General features: G+C 37.7%; 1 protein-coding gene across 6 annotated transcripts in view; it reads left to right on the plus strand.

The window, feature by feature from the left end:
- The window catches only part of RNF115 (ring finger protein 115), a 66,865-nt gene that overhangs the window by 34,252 nt on the left and 12,341 nt on the right, over nt 1-20,272 (plus strand). For all 6 annotated transcript variants that reach the window (XM_081495172.1, XM_081495167.1, XM_081495170.1 and 3 more), the window contains one exon: nt 7,561-7,772. In XM_081495172.1, coding sequence (XP_081351298.1) covers nt 7,561-7,772 — 212 coding nt within the window. The remainder of the gene's footprint in view (nt 1-7,560; nt 7,773-20,272) is intronic.

Consider the following 20,272-nt stretch of genomic DNA (forward strand, 5'->3'; position numbering starts at 1 on the left):
CAAGAGTCTGAAATGCAGTACTTGGATGCAATCTCAAAAACAACAGAATGATCTCTGTTCGCTTCCAAGGCAAACCATTCAGTATCACAGTAATCCAAGCCTATGCCCCGACCAGTAATGCTGAAGAAGCTGAAGTTGAACAGTTCTATGAAGACCTACAAGACCTTCTAGAACTAACACCAAAAAAACATGTCCTTTTCATTTTAGGGCCTGGAATGCAAAAGTAGGAAGTCAAGAAACGCCTGGAGTAACAGGCAAATTTCACCTTGGAGTACAGAATGAAGCAGGCCAAAGGCTAATAGAGTTTTGCCAAGAGAACGCACTGGTCATAGCAAACACCCTCTTCCAGCAACGCAAGAGAAGACTCTAAACATGGACATCACCAGTTGATCAACACCAAAATCAGATTGATTATATTCTTAGCAGCCAAAGATGGAGACGCTCTATACAGTCAGGAAAAACAAGACCGGGAGGAGACTGTGGCTCAGATCATGAACTCCTTATTGCCAAATTCAGACTTAAATTGAAGAAAGGAGGGAAAACCACTAGACCATTCAGGTATGACCTAAATCAAATCCCTTATGATTATACAGTGGGACCATCCCCAAGAAAAAGAAATGGAAAAAAGCAAAATGGCTGTCTGAGGAGGCCTGACAAATACCTGTGAAAAGAAGAGAAGCAAAAAGCAAAGGAGAAAAGGAAAGACATACCAATTTGAATGCAGAGTTCCAAAGAATAGCAAGGAGAGATAAAAACCCTTCCTCAGTGATCAGTGCAAAGAAATAGAGGAAAACAGTAGAATGGAAAAGACTAGAGATCTCTTCAAGAAAATGAGAGATACCAAGGGAACATTTCATGCAAAGATGGGCACAATAAAGGACAGAAATGATATGGACCTAACAAGCAGAAGATATTAAGAAGAGGTGGCAAGAATACACAGAAGTGTACAAAAAAGATCTTCACTACCCAGATAATCACGATGGTGTGATTGATCCCTTACCTAGAGCCAGACATCCTGGAATGCAAAGTCAAGTGGGCCTTAGGAAGCATCACTACGAACAAAGCTAGTGGAGGTGATGGAATTCCAGTTGAGCTATTTCAAATCCTAAAGGAGGATGCTATGAAAGTGCTGCACTCAATATGCCAGCAAATATGGAAAACTCCTGAGTGGCCACAGGACTGGAAAAGGTCAGTTTTCATTCCAATCCCAAAGAAAGGCAATGCCAAAGGATGCTCAAACTGCCGCACAATTGCACTCATCTCACACGCTAGTAAAGTAATGCTCAAAATTCTCCAAGCCAGGCTTCAACAATACGTGAGCCATGAACTTCCAGATGTTCAAGCTTGTTTTAGAAAAGACAGAGGAACCAGAGATCAAATTGCCAACATCCGCTGGATCATCAAAACAGTGAGAGAGTTCCAGAAAAACATCTATTTCTGCTTTATTGACTATGCCAAAGCCTTTGACTGTGTGGATCACAAGAAACTGTGGAAAATTCTGAAAGAGATGGGAATACCAGACCACGTGACCTGCCTCATGAGAAACCCGTATGCAGGTCAGGAAGCAACAGTTAGAACTGGACATGGAACGACAGACTGGTTCCAAATAGGAAAAGGAGTACGTCAAGGCTGTATATTGTCACCCTGCTTATTTAACTTATATGCAAAGTACATCATGAGAAACCCTGGAATGAATGAAGCACAAACTGGAATCAAGATTGCCAGGAGAAATATCAATAACCTCAGATATGCAGATGACACCACCCTTATGGCAGAAAGTGAAGAACTAAAGAGCCTCTTGATGAAAGTGAAAGAGCAGAGTGAAAAAGTTGGCTTAAAGCTCAATATTCAGAAAACAAAAGATTATGGCATCCGGTCCCATCACTTCATGGCAAGTAGATGGAGAAACAGTGGAAACAGTGACCGACTTTATTTTGAGGGGCTCCAAAATCACTGCAGATGGTGACTGCAACCATGAAATTAAAAGACGCTCACTCCTTGGAAGAAAAGTTATGACGAACCTAGACGGCATATTAAAAAGCAGAGACATTACTTTGCTAGCAAAGGTCCGTCTCGTCAGAGCTATGGTTTTTCAAGTGGTCATGTATGGATGTGAGAGTTGGACTATAAAGAAAGCTGAGTTCCGAAGAATTGATGCTTTTGAACTGGTGTTGGAGCAGACTCTTGAGAGTCCCTTGGACTGCAAGGAGATCCAACCAGTCCATTGTAAAGGAAATCAGTCCTAAATATTCATTGGAAGGACTGATTTTGAAGCTGAAACTCCAAAACTTTGGCCACCTCATGCGAAGAACTGACTCATTTGAAAAGACCCTGATACTGGGAAAGATTGAAGGCCGGAGGAAAAGGGGACAACTGAGGATGAGATGGCTGGATGGCATCACCGACTCAATGGACATGAGTTTGAGTAAATTCTGGGAGTTGGTGATGGACAGGGAGGCCTGGCGTGCTGCGGTTCACGGGTTCGCAAAGAGTCGGACACGACTGAGCGACTGAACTGACCTGAACTGACCGTTAATTATAATGAATATAATGATTGCGTTGAGAGTTCCTTTCTGTGAGCAAACGCTGTAGCACTTTAGTCAAACAGTGAGGGAATTATACATTTCTTCCTATAGTTTACCTCAGTGAGATAGGTAATGGGGAACATGGAGGAGGTTGCTTATACTTATTCACCTGATAAAAGCAAGTATAGTTATGGGTTTTTAAATGCTGTGTTTACTTTGGACTTCTGGGTCAAGAAAAACTCGGTTGAACACTTTCAGACTAGAAACCAGTCATTTCTGACAGATGGAGGCTATTTCTAGAAAGCAAAGGAATGTCTGATATGGTAAGAAGTACAAATGACAGTTGAAAAGGTGCTACCTCAGTATTGTTTACAGAAATCTTAATTGATGTGCACATTATGTTTTGCTCTTCAGATTGGATATTAGAATTTTTAGAAAATTTTAAGCAGTGTTAGCAAGAGTATGAGAGAATGTTAGCTCTTGTGCTCTGGTCAGAGTACAAAATGGTAGCCCCTTTGGAGGGTACTTTCTAGCAAATTGAAAGTGCTTACACCCAGAAGGTCTATTACTATGCTATCAGATATTCATATGAAAGAGGAGGAATAGTTCAGAATGTATTTTATGGAACTAGTATATATAACCTGATAGCAAAACCAGATAAGGAAATTACACAAAAGGAAAATTACAGGCCAATTCATTCCTGAACATAGAGGTAGAAATTCATCCAAAACACGAGAAATAGAATCTAACAATGTATCATAAGCCACATTTTGTGTTTGTCCTAGGATTTCAAGGTTGGATTAATTTTTAAGACTAGGAAACAGTGACAGACTTTATTTTGGGGGGCTCCAAAATCACTGCAGATGGTGACTGCAGCCATGAAATTGAAAGACACTTGCTCCCTGAAAGAAAAGTTATGACCAACCTAGACAGCATATAAAAAAGCAGAGATATTAATTTACTAACAAAGATCCGTCTAGTCAAAACTATGGTTTTTACAGTAGTCATGTATGGATGTGAGAGGATGGTATAGTATAGATGGACTATAAAGAAAGCTGAGTGCCGAAGAATTGATGCTTTTGAACTGTGGTGTTGGAGAAGACTCTCGAGAGTCCCTTGGACTGCAAGGAGATCCAACCAGTCCATCCTAAAGGAGACCAGGCCTGGGTGTTCATTGGATGGACTGATGTTGAAGCTGAAACTCCCAATACTTTGGCCACCTGATGCAAAGAGCTGACTCATTTGAAAAGACCCTGATGCTGGGAAAGATTGAAGGCGGGAGGAGAAGGGGACGACAGAGGATGAGATGGTTGGATGGCATCACCGACTCAATGGACATGAGTTTGAGTAAACTCCGGGAGTTGGTGATGGACAGGGAGGCAGGGCGTGCTGCAGTTCATGGGGTCGCAAAGAGTCAGACACGACTGAGCGACTGAACTGAACTGCACTGAGAAGGCAGTGAAATAACATATTTAAAGTGCTGAAAAAAAAACCAAACACGGCTACCTTGAAATTCTAAATCCAGTAAAACTCTTCAAGAATGAAGGAGAAATTAAGACATTTCCAGATAAACAATAGCTGAGGGAGTTCATTACTATATGGTCTATACCATCTGTACAAGAAATGCTGAAGGGAGTCTTTCACGCTTACTATAGACCTGTTGAGTTTAGTAGGACAGAAAAATATACATTTTAGAAATCAACCCTCTATAGATTCTTATACACAGAAAACAAAGAGAAACCTCTCGGTGATATAAGTGTTTCCTGTCTTGAAGACTGGTAAAAACTATTTTTAAAAAAAGACCTATTATCAAGTGTTAGCCAGGGTTTGATACAGTGGAAACCCTTCAACACTTACAGCGGAGGTGTAAATTGGTTCAACCACTTTGGAAAACAATTTGTTGGCATTAATATAGACCATATATAAAGTTGTATAGACCACTAACAGAAACTTCCTGTCTCTATAGCAGAAAACATATATAAGAATGTTCACACTGGCTGTTTGTAATGGCGAAAAACTGAAAACAGTATGTCCTTACGTTTATTGAGGGAAGAAAAGATTTTAAAATTGTGGCATAAAGTGTGTGTGAAAATAAATGTATCAACAGGTGGAGACAGAAAAGCAAGTGCTTTCATTAGGCACTTTCATATTAATTCATAAGGCACATTGTATTTATGGATGTGTATATTCGTGGTAAAACTATTTAAGGAATGGTAAAGAAAAAATTGAGGGTAGTGGTTATATCCCTGGAGGTTGGGGGAGGGAGGGACATAGGATTTCAGTGGTTTTGGTCATATGAGCTAAGAGATGGTTACATGACCATATGTTTTCTTTTTAAAAAAATTTTATTTATTTATTTTTACTTTTTTTGTTTGCGCTGGGCCTTCATTGCTGTGTGCAGGCTTCCTCTAGTTGACGGAGAACTGAGGCTCCTCTTTGTTGCGGTGCCCAGGCTTCTCATTGTGATGGCTTCTCTTGTGGAGCACAGGTTCTAGGGCGTGTGGGCTTCAGTGGTTGTGGCACACAGACCTTGTTGGTCCACAGTATGTGAGATCTTCTCAGACCAGGGATGGAACCCATGTTCCCTGCATTGGCAGGTCACGTCTTATCTTCTGTGCCACCAGGGAAGTCCTGTTTTATTTTCTTATACCTCATTTATTGTGCATTTTACATGTGTCAAATACTATATATTATAATAAGAAATGTTAAAGACTATATAAAACATAAAACATCCATACTGTGCTATTGTTGAAAAGAATGATATGCCTTTGTGTGTTCTGAATTATTCATTGCAAGCCTTTTTTTCCTTTCATGGCTTTTTTTTTTTTGGAGAAAGGGAGAGTGTTTCTCTTCCCACTTGAAAATGAAATCTGTTAGGGCACAAGTTCTTATTTGTTTTTTAACATCTTGTTAACTGCTATATTCTAATCATTCCCAGAAAGTGATTGGGACATAGTACAAGCGCAATAAGTATTTGTTGAATAAATGTGTGTGTATGTTTATAAAACCTGGTGAATGTATGTACACATAGATATTTAAAGATCTGAAATTCTAGGCTTTACCAGTGAGAATAGGGGAGTGTCACCATTGCTGTGCTGGCCCACGGTGAAAGCACATGCTGTCAGATGTCACAGACTGGGTGTTCCACTGCCCCGCTTAACCCCCCCCAACCCCCCCATCACTTGGGGCAAGGGCTTTAGGGCATAATTTAAAAAGGAGGACCTGAATCCAAACAAAGACACAATCACAGCTTTTTATTAACTGAAAGGCTGAAAACTGACTTAAATTTGTCATACCATTTTTTTGCACTGTACTTTAATGTTTTGAAGTTTTATTTGCTTTCATTTCATTTGGGTTTGTTTAGTTTTTGCAGTTGTTAATATAGGACCTATTTTGGGGGATGATTTCTCAGAGGTAAACTAAGTCTTTTCATAAACTAAGGTAAACTTTTCATAAACTGAGTCTCTTTATATTTCTTTTCTAGTCATTGTGTGTATTCATCAGATAATTCTGTCTATGTCCTGTCAGTTTCTATTAGTGGAATGACGCCTATGTTCTAGAAATATAACAAGCAACAACAACAAAGTCATAAAATATAAAAAGGAAAACAAAAGATAAAAATTTAACAATTCCCTCTCAAGAAAACAAAAAATCGGTAATCTGCATACCAAATTAACCTCTAAGTAGTTCTTTGGAATTAGGGGTAGAGTTTGGTCACAGCTGAGAGAATGGAAGCTATATTGTACTTTGTATTTTATATTCTGCACTTGCATTTTTATAATTTATATTTATTGTATATTTTTAACTAAAAAGGGAGAAAGCATCTTTGAAAATCAAGCAGAAATTATAAATCGGAAAAATTAGCAAAAAATAACATTATTGACAAACCTAAACAAACCCCTTAACTTCAAGAATTGATGTGACAAATTATTGGAAGGTAGATTGAGACTAGAAATGGTCCTGGAATCAGCTTAGCTTAATGTGCAACTGAGCTGCTAACCCTTCTCTGAGTATTTCTAAAGGAGGCTGTTGCTAGTATGAGTCTCTGGAAGAAAGATCAGTCTGGGATGGAGGAGCTGTGAGGATTTCAGGATCTAAGGTCATGTACTGAGTAGTTTAATATTTTAGTAACATACTAAAATACAATAAACAATGAGGTTTTTTTAACTTGATTTAAAACTTTAAAACAACATGAAAAGACCAGGATGTGACCAGAGTTATGTACTTGGTTGGATGGAGTGAAGTAAGTTGTGTTCTGTGGAACTCTTGAAATATCTGATGCCCAAATAAAATTTAAATTATTTTAGAGGTAACTTGGATTTTTTCCTCTTACTCTTTGTTTAGTGATTCCTTGGCAAAACTGAACAAACACTCCCCTTCCCCCTCGCCCCTAGACACGCCTGTCCCACGTCAATACGCTTTTAGTAAAAAGTGTGTACAATAGAATGCCCTTATCAGACATTCTTGCACTGCTTTGGCACAGCTTTGATACAGCTTTCTCATTCACCTTCTATAAGTTAAGTATTTTATAGACATCTCTCTTCACTTTGTAGTGTTGATGCTTTTTTTTTCCACAAGTGTATACATCCATTTTACTTAATCTTAGGTTATTCTATGGTAGAAATTTGGATGTCATTGTTACAATACACAAGGTTATAATGTTGATCTAAATGATTGATTGTACTTAGGACAGAAGTTCATGATCAACCTTTGGTTCATGTTTTTAATTTTAGTGTGGGAAACTGGTCAGAGCCATGTGGCTATGAGTTCAGTATTAAGGTCTGGCCATTGGCTTGTTTCTATATGAAGGGAATTATTTCTTGGTATACAAAATTTTCCCCCTGTGCATACACTTGCAAGACTTCTCTTTTTTCCTCCATGAAATTGGGAAGCATACATCTTTAAAATTTGTAACTGCTGAATTTTGAAGTCTTAAAAGTTAATCCTCTCTTTTTTTCAGTATTTTTTCATCCTGTTTCCTCTATCGCCTTTTCTTGAAACAAGTAACATGTTGTTTATTTCTGGTTTTTACTAGTTCTGGGACCGTTTGGACCCCACGATGTTTTTCCAAGATTTTAGACCCTTTCTAAGTAGCAGTCTACTGGACCAAGATAACAGAGCCAATGAGAGGAGTCACCAAACTCACACTGACTTCTGGGGACCAAGTCGGCCTCCACGGCTGTCAGTGACTCAGAGATACAGATCTCGAGGAAGTACTCGTCCTGAGAGATCCCCAGCTTTTGAAAGGTGAGTGCTAAGTTGTTATTTAAATTCTTTTTAAGGGTAGTTTCAGTGAAGGACATATTGACATAGTAAGATTTTCATACTTACTATCTTTGTGGACAAGATGAGAATATATATGCAGAATGAAAATGAAGCCAAATTGAATGTCTATACTCAACTAGTACCAGTTTACCAATGATGATAAACTGAAGGATGATAAAACTAATGACCTAGGTCTCTAGTTAACATTTTTATTAATATTTCAGGTAAATATCTAGGTGATATGTTTATCAAAGTTTCAGAAGATACTGAAAGAGATAGTGGATATAGTGGATGATATTAGGATTCAAAAAGACCTCAATAGATTGGAGTGTTGGAGTTAATATGAAATTTAATAGGAATATAGAGTCTTGTGACTACAAAACGTTCACTCAACAAATACTTATTGAGTGTCTTTTATGTTGGGACACTTTACTGGGTACTGGGGATATGATGGTGAGCAAAACAGATAGTGGTCCTTGATCTCATGGATACCATTTAGTAGGAATGATAAACACTAAATATTTAAGTGTTTGCCATATGCATAGGATTGTGCTTTGTGCTATTTCTGCGTATCTCATTTAAGCCATGTAAAATGGTAGGTGTTGTTGCTGTTTTCATTTTGTTATTGTTCAGTTGCTAAATCATGTTCGACTCTTTGCAACCCCATGAACTATAGCATGCCAGGCTTCTCTGTCCTTCACTGTCTCCCGGAGTTTGCTCAAACTCAGGTCCATTGAGTCCGTAATGACATACAACTATCTCATCCTCTGTCGCCCCCTTCTCCTGCCCTCAAGTCTTTCCCACCATCAGGATCTTTCCCAGAGTCGGCTCTTCATATCAGGTGGCCATATGTTGGAGCTTCAACTTCAGCATCAGTCCTTGCAGTGAATATTCATGGTTGATTTCCTTTAGTATTGATTGGTTTGATCTCCTTGCAGTCCAAGGGACTTTCAAGAGTCTTCTCCAACGCCACAGTTCAAAAGCATCAATTCTTTGTCACTCAGCCTTCTTTATGGTCCAGCTCTCACATCCATACATGACTACTGGAAAAACAATAGCTTTGACTATACAGACCTTTGTCACCTAAGTGATGTCTTTGCTTTTTAATATGCTGTCTAGGTTTGTCATAACTTTTCTTCCAAGGAAAAGTTTCTTTAATTTCTTGGTGGCAGTCACCATCCACAGTGATTTTGGAGCCCAAGAAAATAAAATCTGTCACTGTTCACTGTTTCTACTTTTCTCCCATCTATTTGCCATGAAGTGATGGGACCAGACGCCATGATTTTAGTTTCTTGAATGTTGAGTTTTAAGCCAGCTTTTTCTGGCTTAAAGCCAGAAAAAGACAGTTTTTAAACCAACTGTCCTCTTTCACCTTCATCAAGAGGCTCTTTAGTTCCTCTTCATTTTTCTGCCATTAAGGTGGTATTATCTGCATATCTGAGTTTGTTGATATTTCTCCCAGCAATCTTGATTCTAGCTTGTGATTCATCCAGCTCAACATTTCGCATAATGTACTCTGCATATAAGTTAAATAAGCATGATGATAGTACACAGCCTTGATGTACTCCTTTCCCAATTTTGAACCAATCTGTTGTTCCATGTCTGGTTCTAACTGTTACTTCTTGACCTGCGTACAGGTTTCTCGGGAAACATGTAAGATGGTCTGGTATTCCAGTCTCTTTTTAAGAATTTTCCAGTTTGTTGTGATCTGTGCAGTCAAAGGCTTTCGCATAGTCAGTGAAGCAGAAGTAGATGTTTTTCTGAAATTCTCTTGCTGGAGTATAAAATTCTAAGAGAGAAAGCTGGGTCAAAGGATATGACCATTTGAAAATTGATACTGTCCAATTGCCTTTCTGAAAGGCTATAGCATTATATTCTCACCAACAGTATTTGAATGTGTACGGAACATCCTTATTAAACTGTTATCAGTCTTTCTCTTTCATGATCTGATAGACAAAAATATGCTAGTTACTTTTTGTGTCTCTTTAATTTTTTCATTTGATTAAGCTTATTTTCATATAATTATTAGGTATTTATATTTTTTCTTTTATGAATTGTTTATTAATATCCTTTGCTTGGTTTTCCTATTACAGAATTAAAAAACTGTTTTATAGGAGTTCTCTCTATGTAGCAAAGATCTTAATCTTTTATATATTATTTATATAGTACATATTTTAGATTTCATACCATACTTAGAAAGTCTCTCTCCTATTTCATGATTTTAAAATATTCCCATATTTTCTCCCAGTATTTTCTTATCTAGTGCTTTTTGGTTATAATGGTCAGAACTCTTTTGACAAGCAATAGAAATTCAATTTAATATAACTTGAGAAAATTAGAATGTGTTGGTTCATATAATTCAAGTGGTTCTTGGCTGTATCAAACCCAATATCTCCCCTTTTTTAGCAAGTATGTTATCATTTCTTATTATCCTGATTTGGAATTTATTCATAATATAACATATAAAATATAATGAAAACATCTACTCCAGTACTCTTTTGCCTGGAAAATCCCATGGATGGAGGAGCCTGGAAGGCTTCAGTCCATGGGGTCGCTACGAGTCGGACACGACTGAGCTACTTCACTTTCGCTTTTCCCTTTCATGCACTGGAGAAGGAAATGGCAACCCACTCCAGTATTCTTGCCTGGAGAATCCCAGGGATGGCAGAGTCTGGTGGGCTGCCATCTATGGGGTCGCACAGAGTCGGACACGACTGAAGCGACTTAGCAGCAGCAGCAGCATGCCTGTATTATTATTCTCCAATTAATATAAAAGAGAACTAAAAGTAATACATAAAAAATATGTTTTTAAATTTATAAATACTTGGCTATGACTGATTTGGGAGACTGTGAAATACCAGATGCTTGCTTCTGTGTGGAGAATCACTAAGAAAAGTGATAGTGCCTTTCTGTCTGGCAGCAGCCATTAGGTAAGCCAAGATGGGTACTTGTATTGGTACAAGTATTAATACATCCAGGAGCTATGGAGGAAGAAGCAGTCGATGTAATGCACTTTGTTCTCAGGGTACAGTACTGCCAGCTCTGAGAGCTCTGTAAGACTGCCTGCCCTACTTGGCTTGATAAAGTGCATAGACTGGGATACAAGGCCAAGTGAGATTATGTTGTATATTGGATTTGTGTGTATTTTAGTGGCTGTAAATGCACATTTCCTAAGGATGCATCCTATGGCATGCCTGTCCATCAGGATGTTGAGCAGTGAAAATTTGTTCAAAGCCTTCAGTCTATTGCTGAGGAGAAAGCTAGATGCCATTGTGGGGCTTTGAGAGTCACCACATGCAAAAGAATGAAACTGTCTTACACCATCCACAGAAATTAACTCAAGATAGATTAAAGGCTTGTACATAAGACCTGAAACCATAAAATCACTATGAGGAAACATAGGCAATAAGCTCCTTGACATTGATCTTGGTGATGATTTTTTGGATCTGACTCCAAAAGCAAAGGCAACAAAAGCAAAAATGAACAGTGAGACTACGTCAAATGATAAAAAGTTTCTGCACAGCAAAGGAAATCATCAACAAAATGAAAGGCAAATAGCCTAACAATCTGTTTAAAAAATAGGTAGAAGATCTGAAGAGACATTTTTCCAAAGACATACAAATGGCCAGAAAGGACATGAAAGGATATCAAGCATCACTAATCATCAGAGGAATACAAATCAAAACTGCAGTGAAATATCACCTTACACCTGTTAGAATGGCTGTTATCAAAAAGACAAGAAATAATAAGTGTTGATGAGGTTGTGGAGAAAAGGGAACAAACCCCTTTACACTGTTGGTAGGAATGTAAATTGGTGTAGCCACTGTGGGAAACAATATGGAGGTTTCTCAAAAAAATTAAAAATAGGACTACCTTATGATCCAGCAGTTCCATTCCTGGGTATTTATCTGAAGAAAACAAAAACACAAATATGAAAAGGTAAATGGCATCCCATGTTTGTTGCAGCATTGTTTTCCATAGCCAAGACATGGAAACAACCTAAGGAGCCATTGATGGATGAATAGATAAAAAAAAAATTTCAATATACACATATATGTGTGTATATGCTATTCAGCCATGAAAAAGGATGAAATTTTGCCATTTGCAACAACATGGATGGACCTTGAAGGCATTATGCTGCATGAAATAAATCAGATAAAGAAAGACAAATACTGTATGATCTTATAGGTGGAATCTAAAAAAAAAAATTTCATTAACCAGGTTCATAGATACAGAGAACAGATTGGTGGTTGCCAGAGGGATTTTAGAATGGGAGGTGGGTGAAATGGGTGAAGGGTGTCAAAAAGGACAGATTTCCAGTTATATTATAAATAAGTCGTGGGAATATAATGTAGAACGTGGCTGCTATAGTTAATAATGTTATTGCATATTTGAAAATTGCTAACAGAGTAGGTCTTAAAAGTTCTCATGTTAAAAAAATTTTAAACTGTATGGTGACGAATATTAACTAGACTTACGTGATAATCATTTCACAAATACATACAGTTTTATCTTTTACACCCCCTTATTTATTTATTTTAAAATACATTTTCATGGGAGTAGTTCTAAGGAGTAGGCCAGGAAATGGGGCCTGGGGGGCGACATTAACATCATCCATACAGTATTTAACATGAATCAAAGCCTGACTCTCGCTTAATCCTGAGACTGTAAAGAATTAAAAATCTTATGGAAGCTGCTCATCCCTGGCTTTATAAACACTTTCATCTTTGCTTTATCTTTTTAGGGAGTTATATGTCAGTGTTTAAAATGCTGTGTGGTATGAGAGGTGTGAGATAAAGTCTTCAAAAGGGGAGTGTAGAAACTACCCCTGTAGATTTGTTGGTGCATATGATGAAACCTACAGCTTTATTGAGGTGATGCAGTGCTCTGCTGGTTTATTCTCAAGTAACTGTTTTATAGTTTGGCAAGGACAAACTTTCAAATTATATTTTGATTAGAAATGTGTAGAATGGGAAGAGGGATCTCCTAACCTTTTGCCATGATTATATGTAGAAAAATAATGAAAGTTGACCAGTGCCCCTATTTTTAGGTTTAATCCAGCATTCCCATTTATATAACTGCTGCTTCTGAAAGGAGAAAAGTTTAAAAGAGTGCCACCATTTTTAGGAGAATTCAATAAAACTGTTGTGGGAGGGTTCTCTTACAAATGAAACAAATCTTAGTTAACCTGGTTAGCTCAGTTGACCTCAGTCTTCACAATGCCTTTGAATTTCACATAAAAGATGAAGGCTTCTTATTGAATTCCATGCCTCCATGGGGTCTATGGAATCCTGAATTGTAATGCAAAGTAGTCAGTAGTGGTATTTACAATGGTATCTATCGAAACTGATGGAAATTGAACATTAGGTAAATAAGGTCCACCTTTGTTTAAAAGTATATCATTAAAAAAATAAAATAAAATAAAAGTATATCATTGCTCAGTTCAGTTACCAATAGAAGTTCTTATTTGCAATCTTACATTACCTTTTCTGTAGCTATTTTTCTCATCCCTACTCTCAAAATCCTTACCATTCCATAAACTTGCCACAGGCCATCAATTGTGTCCTCCTTAAAAGCATACCGCCAGGAGTTCCCTGGTGGCCTAATGGTTAGGATTCCAGGCTTTCACTGCTGTGGCCTGGGTTCCATCCTTGGTCAGTGAACTGAAATCCCACAAGCCATATATGTGGCCAAAAAAAAAAGTATACCACCATCTTCTGTTGAATTTATTCTGTTTGCATTATGTCTTCAGTAGAGCAGGCATCTGTTTGCTAGAGTAAATCTGAGCATGTTGGAAATATAGAAGAGGAATTGTCCCAGTTCTTTCCAGTTCTGGATGTGTAGAATTAAGAATAGGTAGTTTGGTTTCAAAATCTAAGTGCTGATTTTCTTGAACCAGTTTTTCTCCTGTTTTGTTCCAGAGTCTCAAAAGGCTCAGTTAAGTGATTTCCAGAAAACATGTTGCAGGCTCATCAAAACTCTTGAGACGTTGGATTCCTTTCCACTAAAAAGAAATCTTAAACTGTGTATTCTGATTATGTGTATAGATAACACATAATAATTTTTTAAAAAACAATATGATAGGCAGATGGTATGAGAGTGTAATATCTACCATCTCTGTCTACCACAAACAGCATTGCTAGAGTTGTGAGCATGTGTACATGCTCAGTCATGTCCGACTCTTTGCGACCCCCTGGACTGTAGCCTGCCAGACTCCTCTGTCCATGGGGATTTCCCAGGCAAGAATACTGGAGTGGGTTGCCATTTCCTTCTCCAGGAGATCTTCCCCACCCAGGGATCGAACCCGTGATTGCTAGTGTTAAGATTTTCCAAAGTGGTGAAGACTTCCTGGGAAAGTGCTGGGGGTGGGAATGTATAATTTTCCCTTGATTTTCACAGTAGATGTGTTACTAGAAAATTCAGTTAATTTTAAACAGACATTCCCCAAATGAATGTCCAGGCAGGATGTTCACAAATTACACATGTTGGAAGACAGTTCCGTGTTGGTCCTGGCTGTCTTCCCATTTCTTGGCAGGATGACTAGTACTGCTCCTTCCTATCTATTGAGTATGAATGGTACTACCCCATTTATTGTATCTAGCAAAACCATCTCTTTGGATTTCTCAGTTGCTGTGTGGGGGCACTATTGACCACTGATGTAAATTAGATGTTTTTAGATGGATCTAAGTGGTTGATCAGTATGTTATCATCATCTGTCTGTCTCTGTCCTCTCTTTGTTGGCATCATTATTAGATAGCTCTCCTATGTAAAATGAAAGACAGCTAATGGTAGTTCCAAGTTTATAAGAACATTAGAGCACAGTGGATATGTGCCTCTAGCCACTTCCAGGGAAGATTTCTGTGTTTTGTGCACACACTTCTGGTACTGAGTGGTATTATTCTTGTGCATTTTTTGAGTTAATATATCCCCTCCGAGTATGAGTATATAGTTATTTCACATTATCATTTATTGAATAATCCATCTGACTTGAAATGTTACCTTTGTTATGTATACAGTTTCGTATTCATCTCTGGATTATGTATTATGATCTGATATTTTTTTGTATGCTCCTATGCCTATGTCTTCCTGGTTTACTTTCTATAATTTTATAGTATGATTTGATACCTAGTAGTGAAAGTCTATTTCATTATTATTCCTTTTTAAAAACTGCTGAATGCTTCTCTTACATTTACTCTTTCAAATGAATTTTAAATGTAATTTGTCAATCTCTGACCTCTCTTATCCCATTGGAATTTTGATTGGAATTTCATTTATTTGAGGACAGTTGGTACTTTTTATAATATTGAAACTTCTCATCTGGACCCACGCCTCATGTCTCAATTTGTATCGTTCTTTTTTGATGTATTCAGTAGAATTTTATAGTTTCACTTAATTTTTAAACTGATTGTTAGATAGATTGCTACCCAACACCTTGCTCCTTAATTTAGTTGTCTTATTAGCTCTAATAGTTATTCATTTACTTTCTAAGTTTTCTAGATTAACAGGTGTATCATTTACAAATATTGATTGTATTTTTTCCCTGTGTTTATGCCTCATTATTTTTCTTATCTGTTGCATTGACTTTATTATCAAAACAGAGTTACCTAATAGTTATCTTTGTCTTCTTCCTGACTTCAGTAAGAGTGAATTAGTGTTTCTTTATTAAGCATATTTGCTTTTGGTTCCTAATATGTGCACTATCACATTTATTTTATTCCTGATTTATTACGGGCTTTTAATTGAGGATGGCGAGTGATTTTATCAAATGCTCTTTGCAGTCTTGTGAAGATGGCCTTTATAGTTTTTCTCCTTTAAACAATTAGTGCATTTTCTTAACTAATAGATTTTCTAACATTGAATGAACACTATGAATTCATCAGACTTTGATTAAAAACCACTTTGTCAAAGAAGCATTGATCTTTTAATGCGTTGTTGGAGTTGATTTCTTCCTAATCTTTTTTAGGATTTTTGCATCAATTCATAAGGAAGCTGGTAATTTTCTTGTATAATCTTTATCAGGTTTTGGTATCAGGGTTATGTTAGTTTGGTAAAATAAACTGGGAAATCTTGCTTTGTTTTTTATGGTTGAGAATAGTTTGAATCAGGAATTATCTGTTTTTTAAAGGTTTGATAAAAGTTACCTGTAATTTTTATCTGGGTCTAGCATCTTTTGGGGGACCAGATCTGTTACAGCCTTATCGGTTACTTCTGGGATCAGTGGTTTAGGGTAGCATTTTATTCATTTTTGTATTCCCAGCTTCTAGTTAGTGTCTGTTTTATAGTGAATACTGTATATATTTGTGTTGAATGAATCTTCTGGAGAAAGAAATGGTAACCCACTCCAACATTCTTTCCTGGGAAATCCCATGGACAGAGTATCCTGGCAGACTCCAATCCATGAATTCACAAAGTCAGATACCACTGAGCACAAACACATACCACAAACACTATATTGAATAATTGTAATTATGTTTCTAAGAGGTATGTGGAACATATGAATTAGTAATAATAATAGCTAAGAGTTTGTGCCAGATACTAGTTTGAGTGCTTTACAATTATTTGTTTAATCTTCATTATAACTCTGGATAAGTTACTATGAATATTCCATTTTACAGTAGAAACTGAGGCACAGAGAGGTTAGGTAAATTGCCTGAAGATATGAAGCCAGTTAAATATTGGAGCCAGGATATGGCAAAAGTGATGATACTTGTAGTTGGTGGGATTATGAATGTTTCAAAATACTTAAAGAAATTTTAATAGTGTTTTATAGTCTTCACAGTTAGGAAAAAAAAAGAATTAAGCATTTGTCTAACTTTCTCAAAAATTTTCTTTCTAAGGGACACGTATCAGTGTGTCAGTAAGTAAAACTTAGAAAGTTTTAGGTTCAATTTATTTTTTCTTTTTGTTCATGTAAGTGTAAATGGAACACATCTTTGGGGTGTATTGCTGTGCCTTCTTAGCAGGTCAACCCAGATTGTTCCACATGATTGTTACTACTTTACAGTAGTTATCATTACAATGTTACCCAGTGTTTTGAAAGTACTGTACAATTTCATATTTTATAAGTTTTTTTATTGATTAAATTTTGGCTTGGCTTCTTCCTGATAACAGTTTGTCCTGCTGATTTGAGAAGTAGTATAACTTTTTATCCTGCTTGTCAGGTTTTCAACCTAGAATATGTTCTCCTGAAGTTAACCCTAGGTTCTGGGACCATTGTTTACTGACCACTGCTCACAACTCAAATTTTGAGAATTGACCTTTTTTGTTATTTAAAAATAGTAGGTTTGTTTTGTTTTGTTTTTTGACTTGGATTGAAAAAACAGCATTACCCAGAAATTAGCCACAGTTGTTTCTTGGTACGTAATCATGTAGACTTTTTTTTTTTTTTCATGTAGACCTTTTACATACATATATATGAGATACCCGGAGAAGGCAATGGCAGCCCACTCCTGTCCTCTTGCCTGGAAAATCCCATGGATGGAGGAGCCTGGTAGGCTATGGTCCATGGGGTCGCTAAGAGTCGGACACGACTGAGCGACTTCACTTTCACTTTTCCCTTTCATGCACTGGAGAAGGAAATGGCAACCCACTCCAGTGTTCTTGCCTGGAGAATCCCAGGGACGGCGGAGCCTGGTGGGCTGCCGTCTTTGGGGTCGCACAGAGTCGGACACGACTGAAGCGACTTAGCAGCAGCAGCAGCATATGAGATACCTACATCTGTATAGTTGAAAAGGAATCATACTATACCTATTTTATAATCTCTTTTTTTTAATGTTCATAGATTGAATATGTCTTTCAATGACTATCTGATTGGGCCCCATCTTGAGGTCTCTGAAGTCATTCAGTAAGCATTTGTGTATTACTGCCAAGTGCTATTCAGGATGTTGGGCATACATTAGTCAATAAAACAGTAAAAAAAAAAAAAAAAAAAAGATTACCCTTGTGGAATTTAAATACTAATGGGGTATGACAGACAAGCAAAATAAACCTAATCAATAGAGTGTTAAACAGCAGTAAATGATACGGAAAAGAAAAAGGGGAGGGAGTTTGGGAGTGTGGGAGAAGTGAAGCTTCAAAAAGTATAGTCAGCAAAGCCCTTATTGAGAAGATATTTGAATAGACATAAAAGAAGTGAGGGAATGAGCCAGGAATGTGCCAACAAGGAAAGTCTGATGTAGAGAGAGCAGAATAAGTGAGGGAAATAGTAGGAGATGAGGTCACAGAGAACGTGTTGGGGCCGGAGATCAGGAGGTGAGTCTGAGATCATGTAGAGACTGGTAGGCTATCATAAAGGCTTTTATTCTGAGTGCAGTGGAAGTCCAGTAGGAATTTAGGGTAGAGGAATGACATGGTCTAACTTACACCTTTAAATGATCATTGTAACTGCTGTGTTGATAATAGAATGGCGAGTGGTATGTGTGTACGAGGGGCACAGGGGCAAAGACAGAAGCAGAGAAACCAGTTAGGAGGCTATTGCATTAAAGTTAGAGATGCCAGTGGCTTGGATGAGGGTTAGTTTTAAAAAAAAAAAAAAGTTGGATTCTAGGTAAAGATTGACATTGGGCATGATAGGATTTGCCAGCAGATTGGATATGAGGTGTAACAGAAAGAAGAGTTAAGGATGACATAAAGGTTTTTGCCTGAACAACTAGAAAAATGGAGCCACCATCAGTGAAGATGGGGAATGCTAGAAGGGACGGGTTTGGGGGAGAAGATCTAAGAGTTCACTTTTGGACATAATAAGTTTGAGGTGCTTACTACACATTCAAGTGATGATGTTGAGTAGGGAGAGGTCTTGGCTGGAGGTAAAACCTGGAAGTTGTTGCCTGTATATGGTACTTAAATATAAAACTGGATGAAATTGCCAAAAGAGTCAAGATAGAAAATAGAAGAGCTCAGGAAATTGAGCTCTGGGCCCTCCTTGGTTAGAAGTTTGGAAGGTAGGAAGAATAAGTAGAGAAGACTGAGAAAGGAGCTAGGAGGAAAACCTAGAGAGAATACAGCTCTGGAGACTAAGTGAATACTCTTATCTGATTTTAGCATGTATCTTCCCTTCCAGACTCTGTGGATTTATTTTTCTCTTCTGCGGGTTGCTAAAATTAAATACATAAACCTCTTCCTCCACCCCTTTTAGCTCCTATTACTTTAACAAGAAAGTGTTTGTTTAAAAAAAGTTCACTGTAAGTATTGTATATGTATCTATTGAAGATAATTTCCTGACATAAGCTCATACACTTACTCGGGTCACCTTGAGCTGCTGAGATGGAACCTGCATCTCACTTCCGGAGAGTAAGCAGCCGATAAAGGCGAAATCAGCAGCTGATACCCTGAGGTGTCCCTGGCAATTCCAAGTATTTATATAGGGTCTGCTTTAGAGCCTCAGGGAACTAGAGTCTTTCTGTCTCTCTCTCAAACTTGATTATTACCACTTACTTATTGGTTAGTTCAAGTATGTGATTAACTGTTCTAGTTAGTCATCCCTCAGTATCTGTTGGAGGGATTGGTTCCAGGACACCGTGCGCCCCCTGCTGGTACCCAACTCTGAGAATTTGCATCCCTGATGGAAAACAGTATTTGCAAGTAATCTATAGTACATCCTTCTGTATACTTTAAATCATCTTCAGGTTACTGTAACACTTAATACAATGCTATGTAAACAGCAACACTTTAAACAATGTAAATGCTATTTAAAGTTTTTCATTATTGTATTTGCCGTGGTGAGCTTTGATCAGTGGTCATTGGTATTACTACTAACTTGCTGAAGGTTCAGATGATGGTTAGCATTTTTAAACAATATTTTAAAATTAAGGTATGTACATTGTTTTAGACGTAATATTATCACACACTTAGTAGACAACAATAAAGTGTAAACGTAACTTTTATATGCACTGGGAAACCAAAAAATTCATATGAGTGATTTTATTGCAACATTTGCTTTATTGAAGTAGTCTGGAACCACACCTGTGCTATTGGTGAGATATGCCTTTACTAGCAAGCGAGGATATACTAGTCATTTGTTGCTGGGTAAACAGATTATACCAGAATTTAGCAATTTAAGATAGATAGAGTTATTGCTCAGTTGTGTCCGACTTTCTGCAACCCCATGGACTATAAAGTCCATGGAATTCTCCAGGCCAGAATACTGGAGTGAGTAGTCTCTCCCTTCTCCAGGGGATCTTCCCAACCCAGGGATCGAACCCAGGTCTCCTGCATTGTGGGCAGATTCTTCATCAGCTGAGCCACAAGGGAAACCCAAGAATATTGAAGTGGGTAGCCTATCCCTTCTCCAGTGGATCTTCCTGACTCAGGAGTTGAACCAGGGTCTCCTGCATTGCAGGAGGATTCTTTACCAACTGAGCTATCGGGGAACCCCATAGCAGCTTTTAACAACAGACATTTATCATCTCACAGTTTCTGAGGGACAGGAATTTGGGAGCAGCTTAGCTAGGTGTTTCTGGTAAAGTTTTTCATGATGTTGTAAT

The sequence above is a fragment of the Giraffa tippelskirchi genome, chromosome 5, assembly GCF_054371585.1.
Source record: "Giraffa tippelskirchi isolate mGirTip1 chromosome 5, T2T-mGirTip1v1.2.pri, whole genome shotgun sequence".
Taxonomy (NCBI): Eukaryota; Metazoa; Chordata; class Mammalia; order Artiodactyla; family Giraffidae; genus Giraffa; species Giraffa tippelskirchi.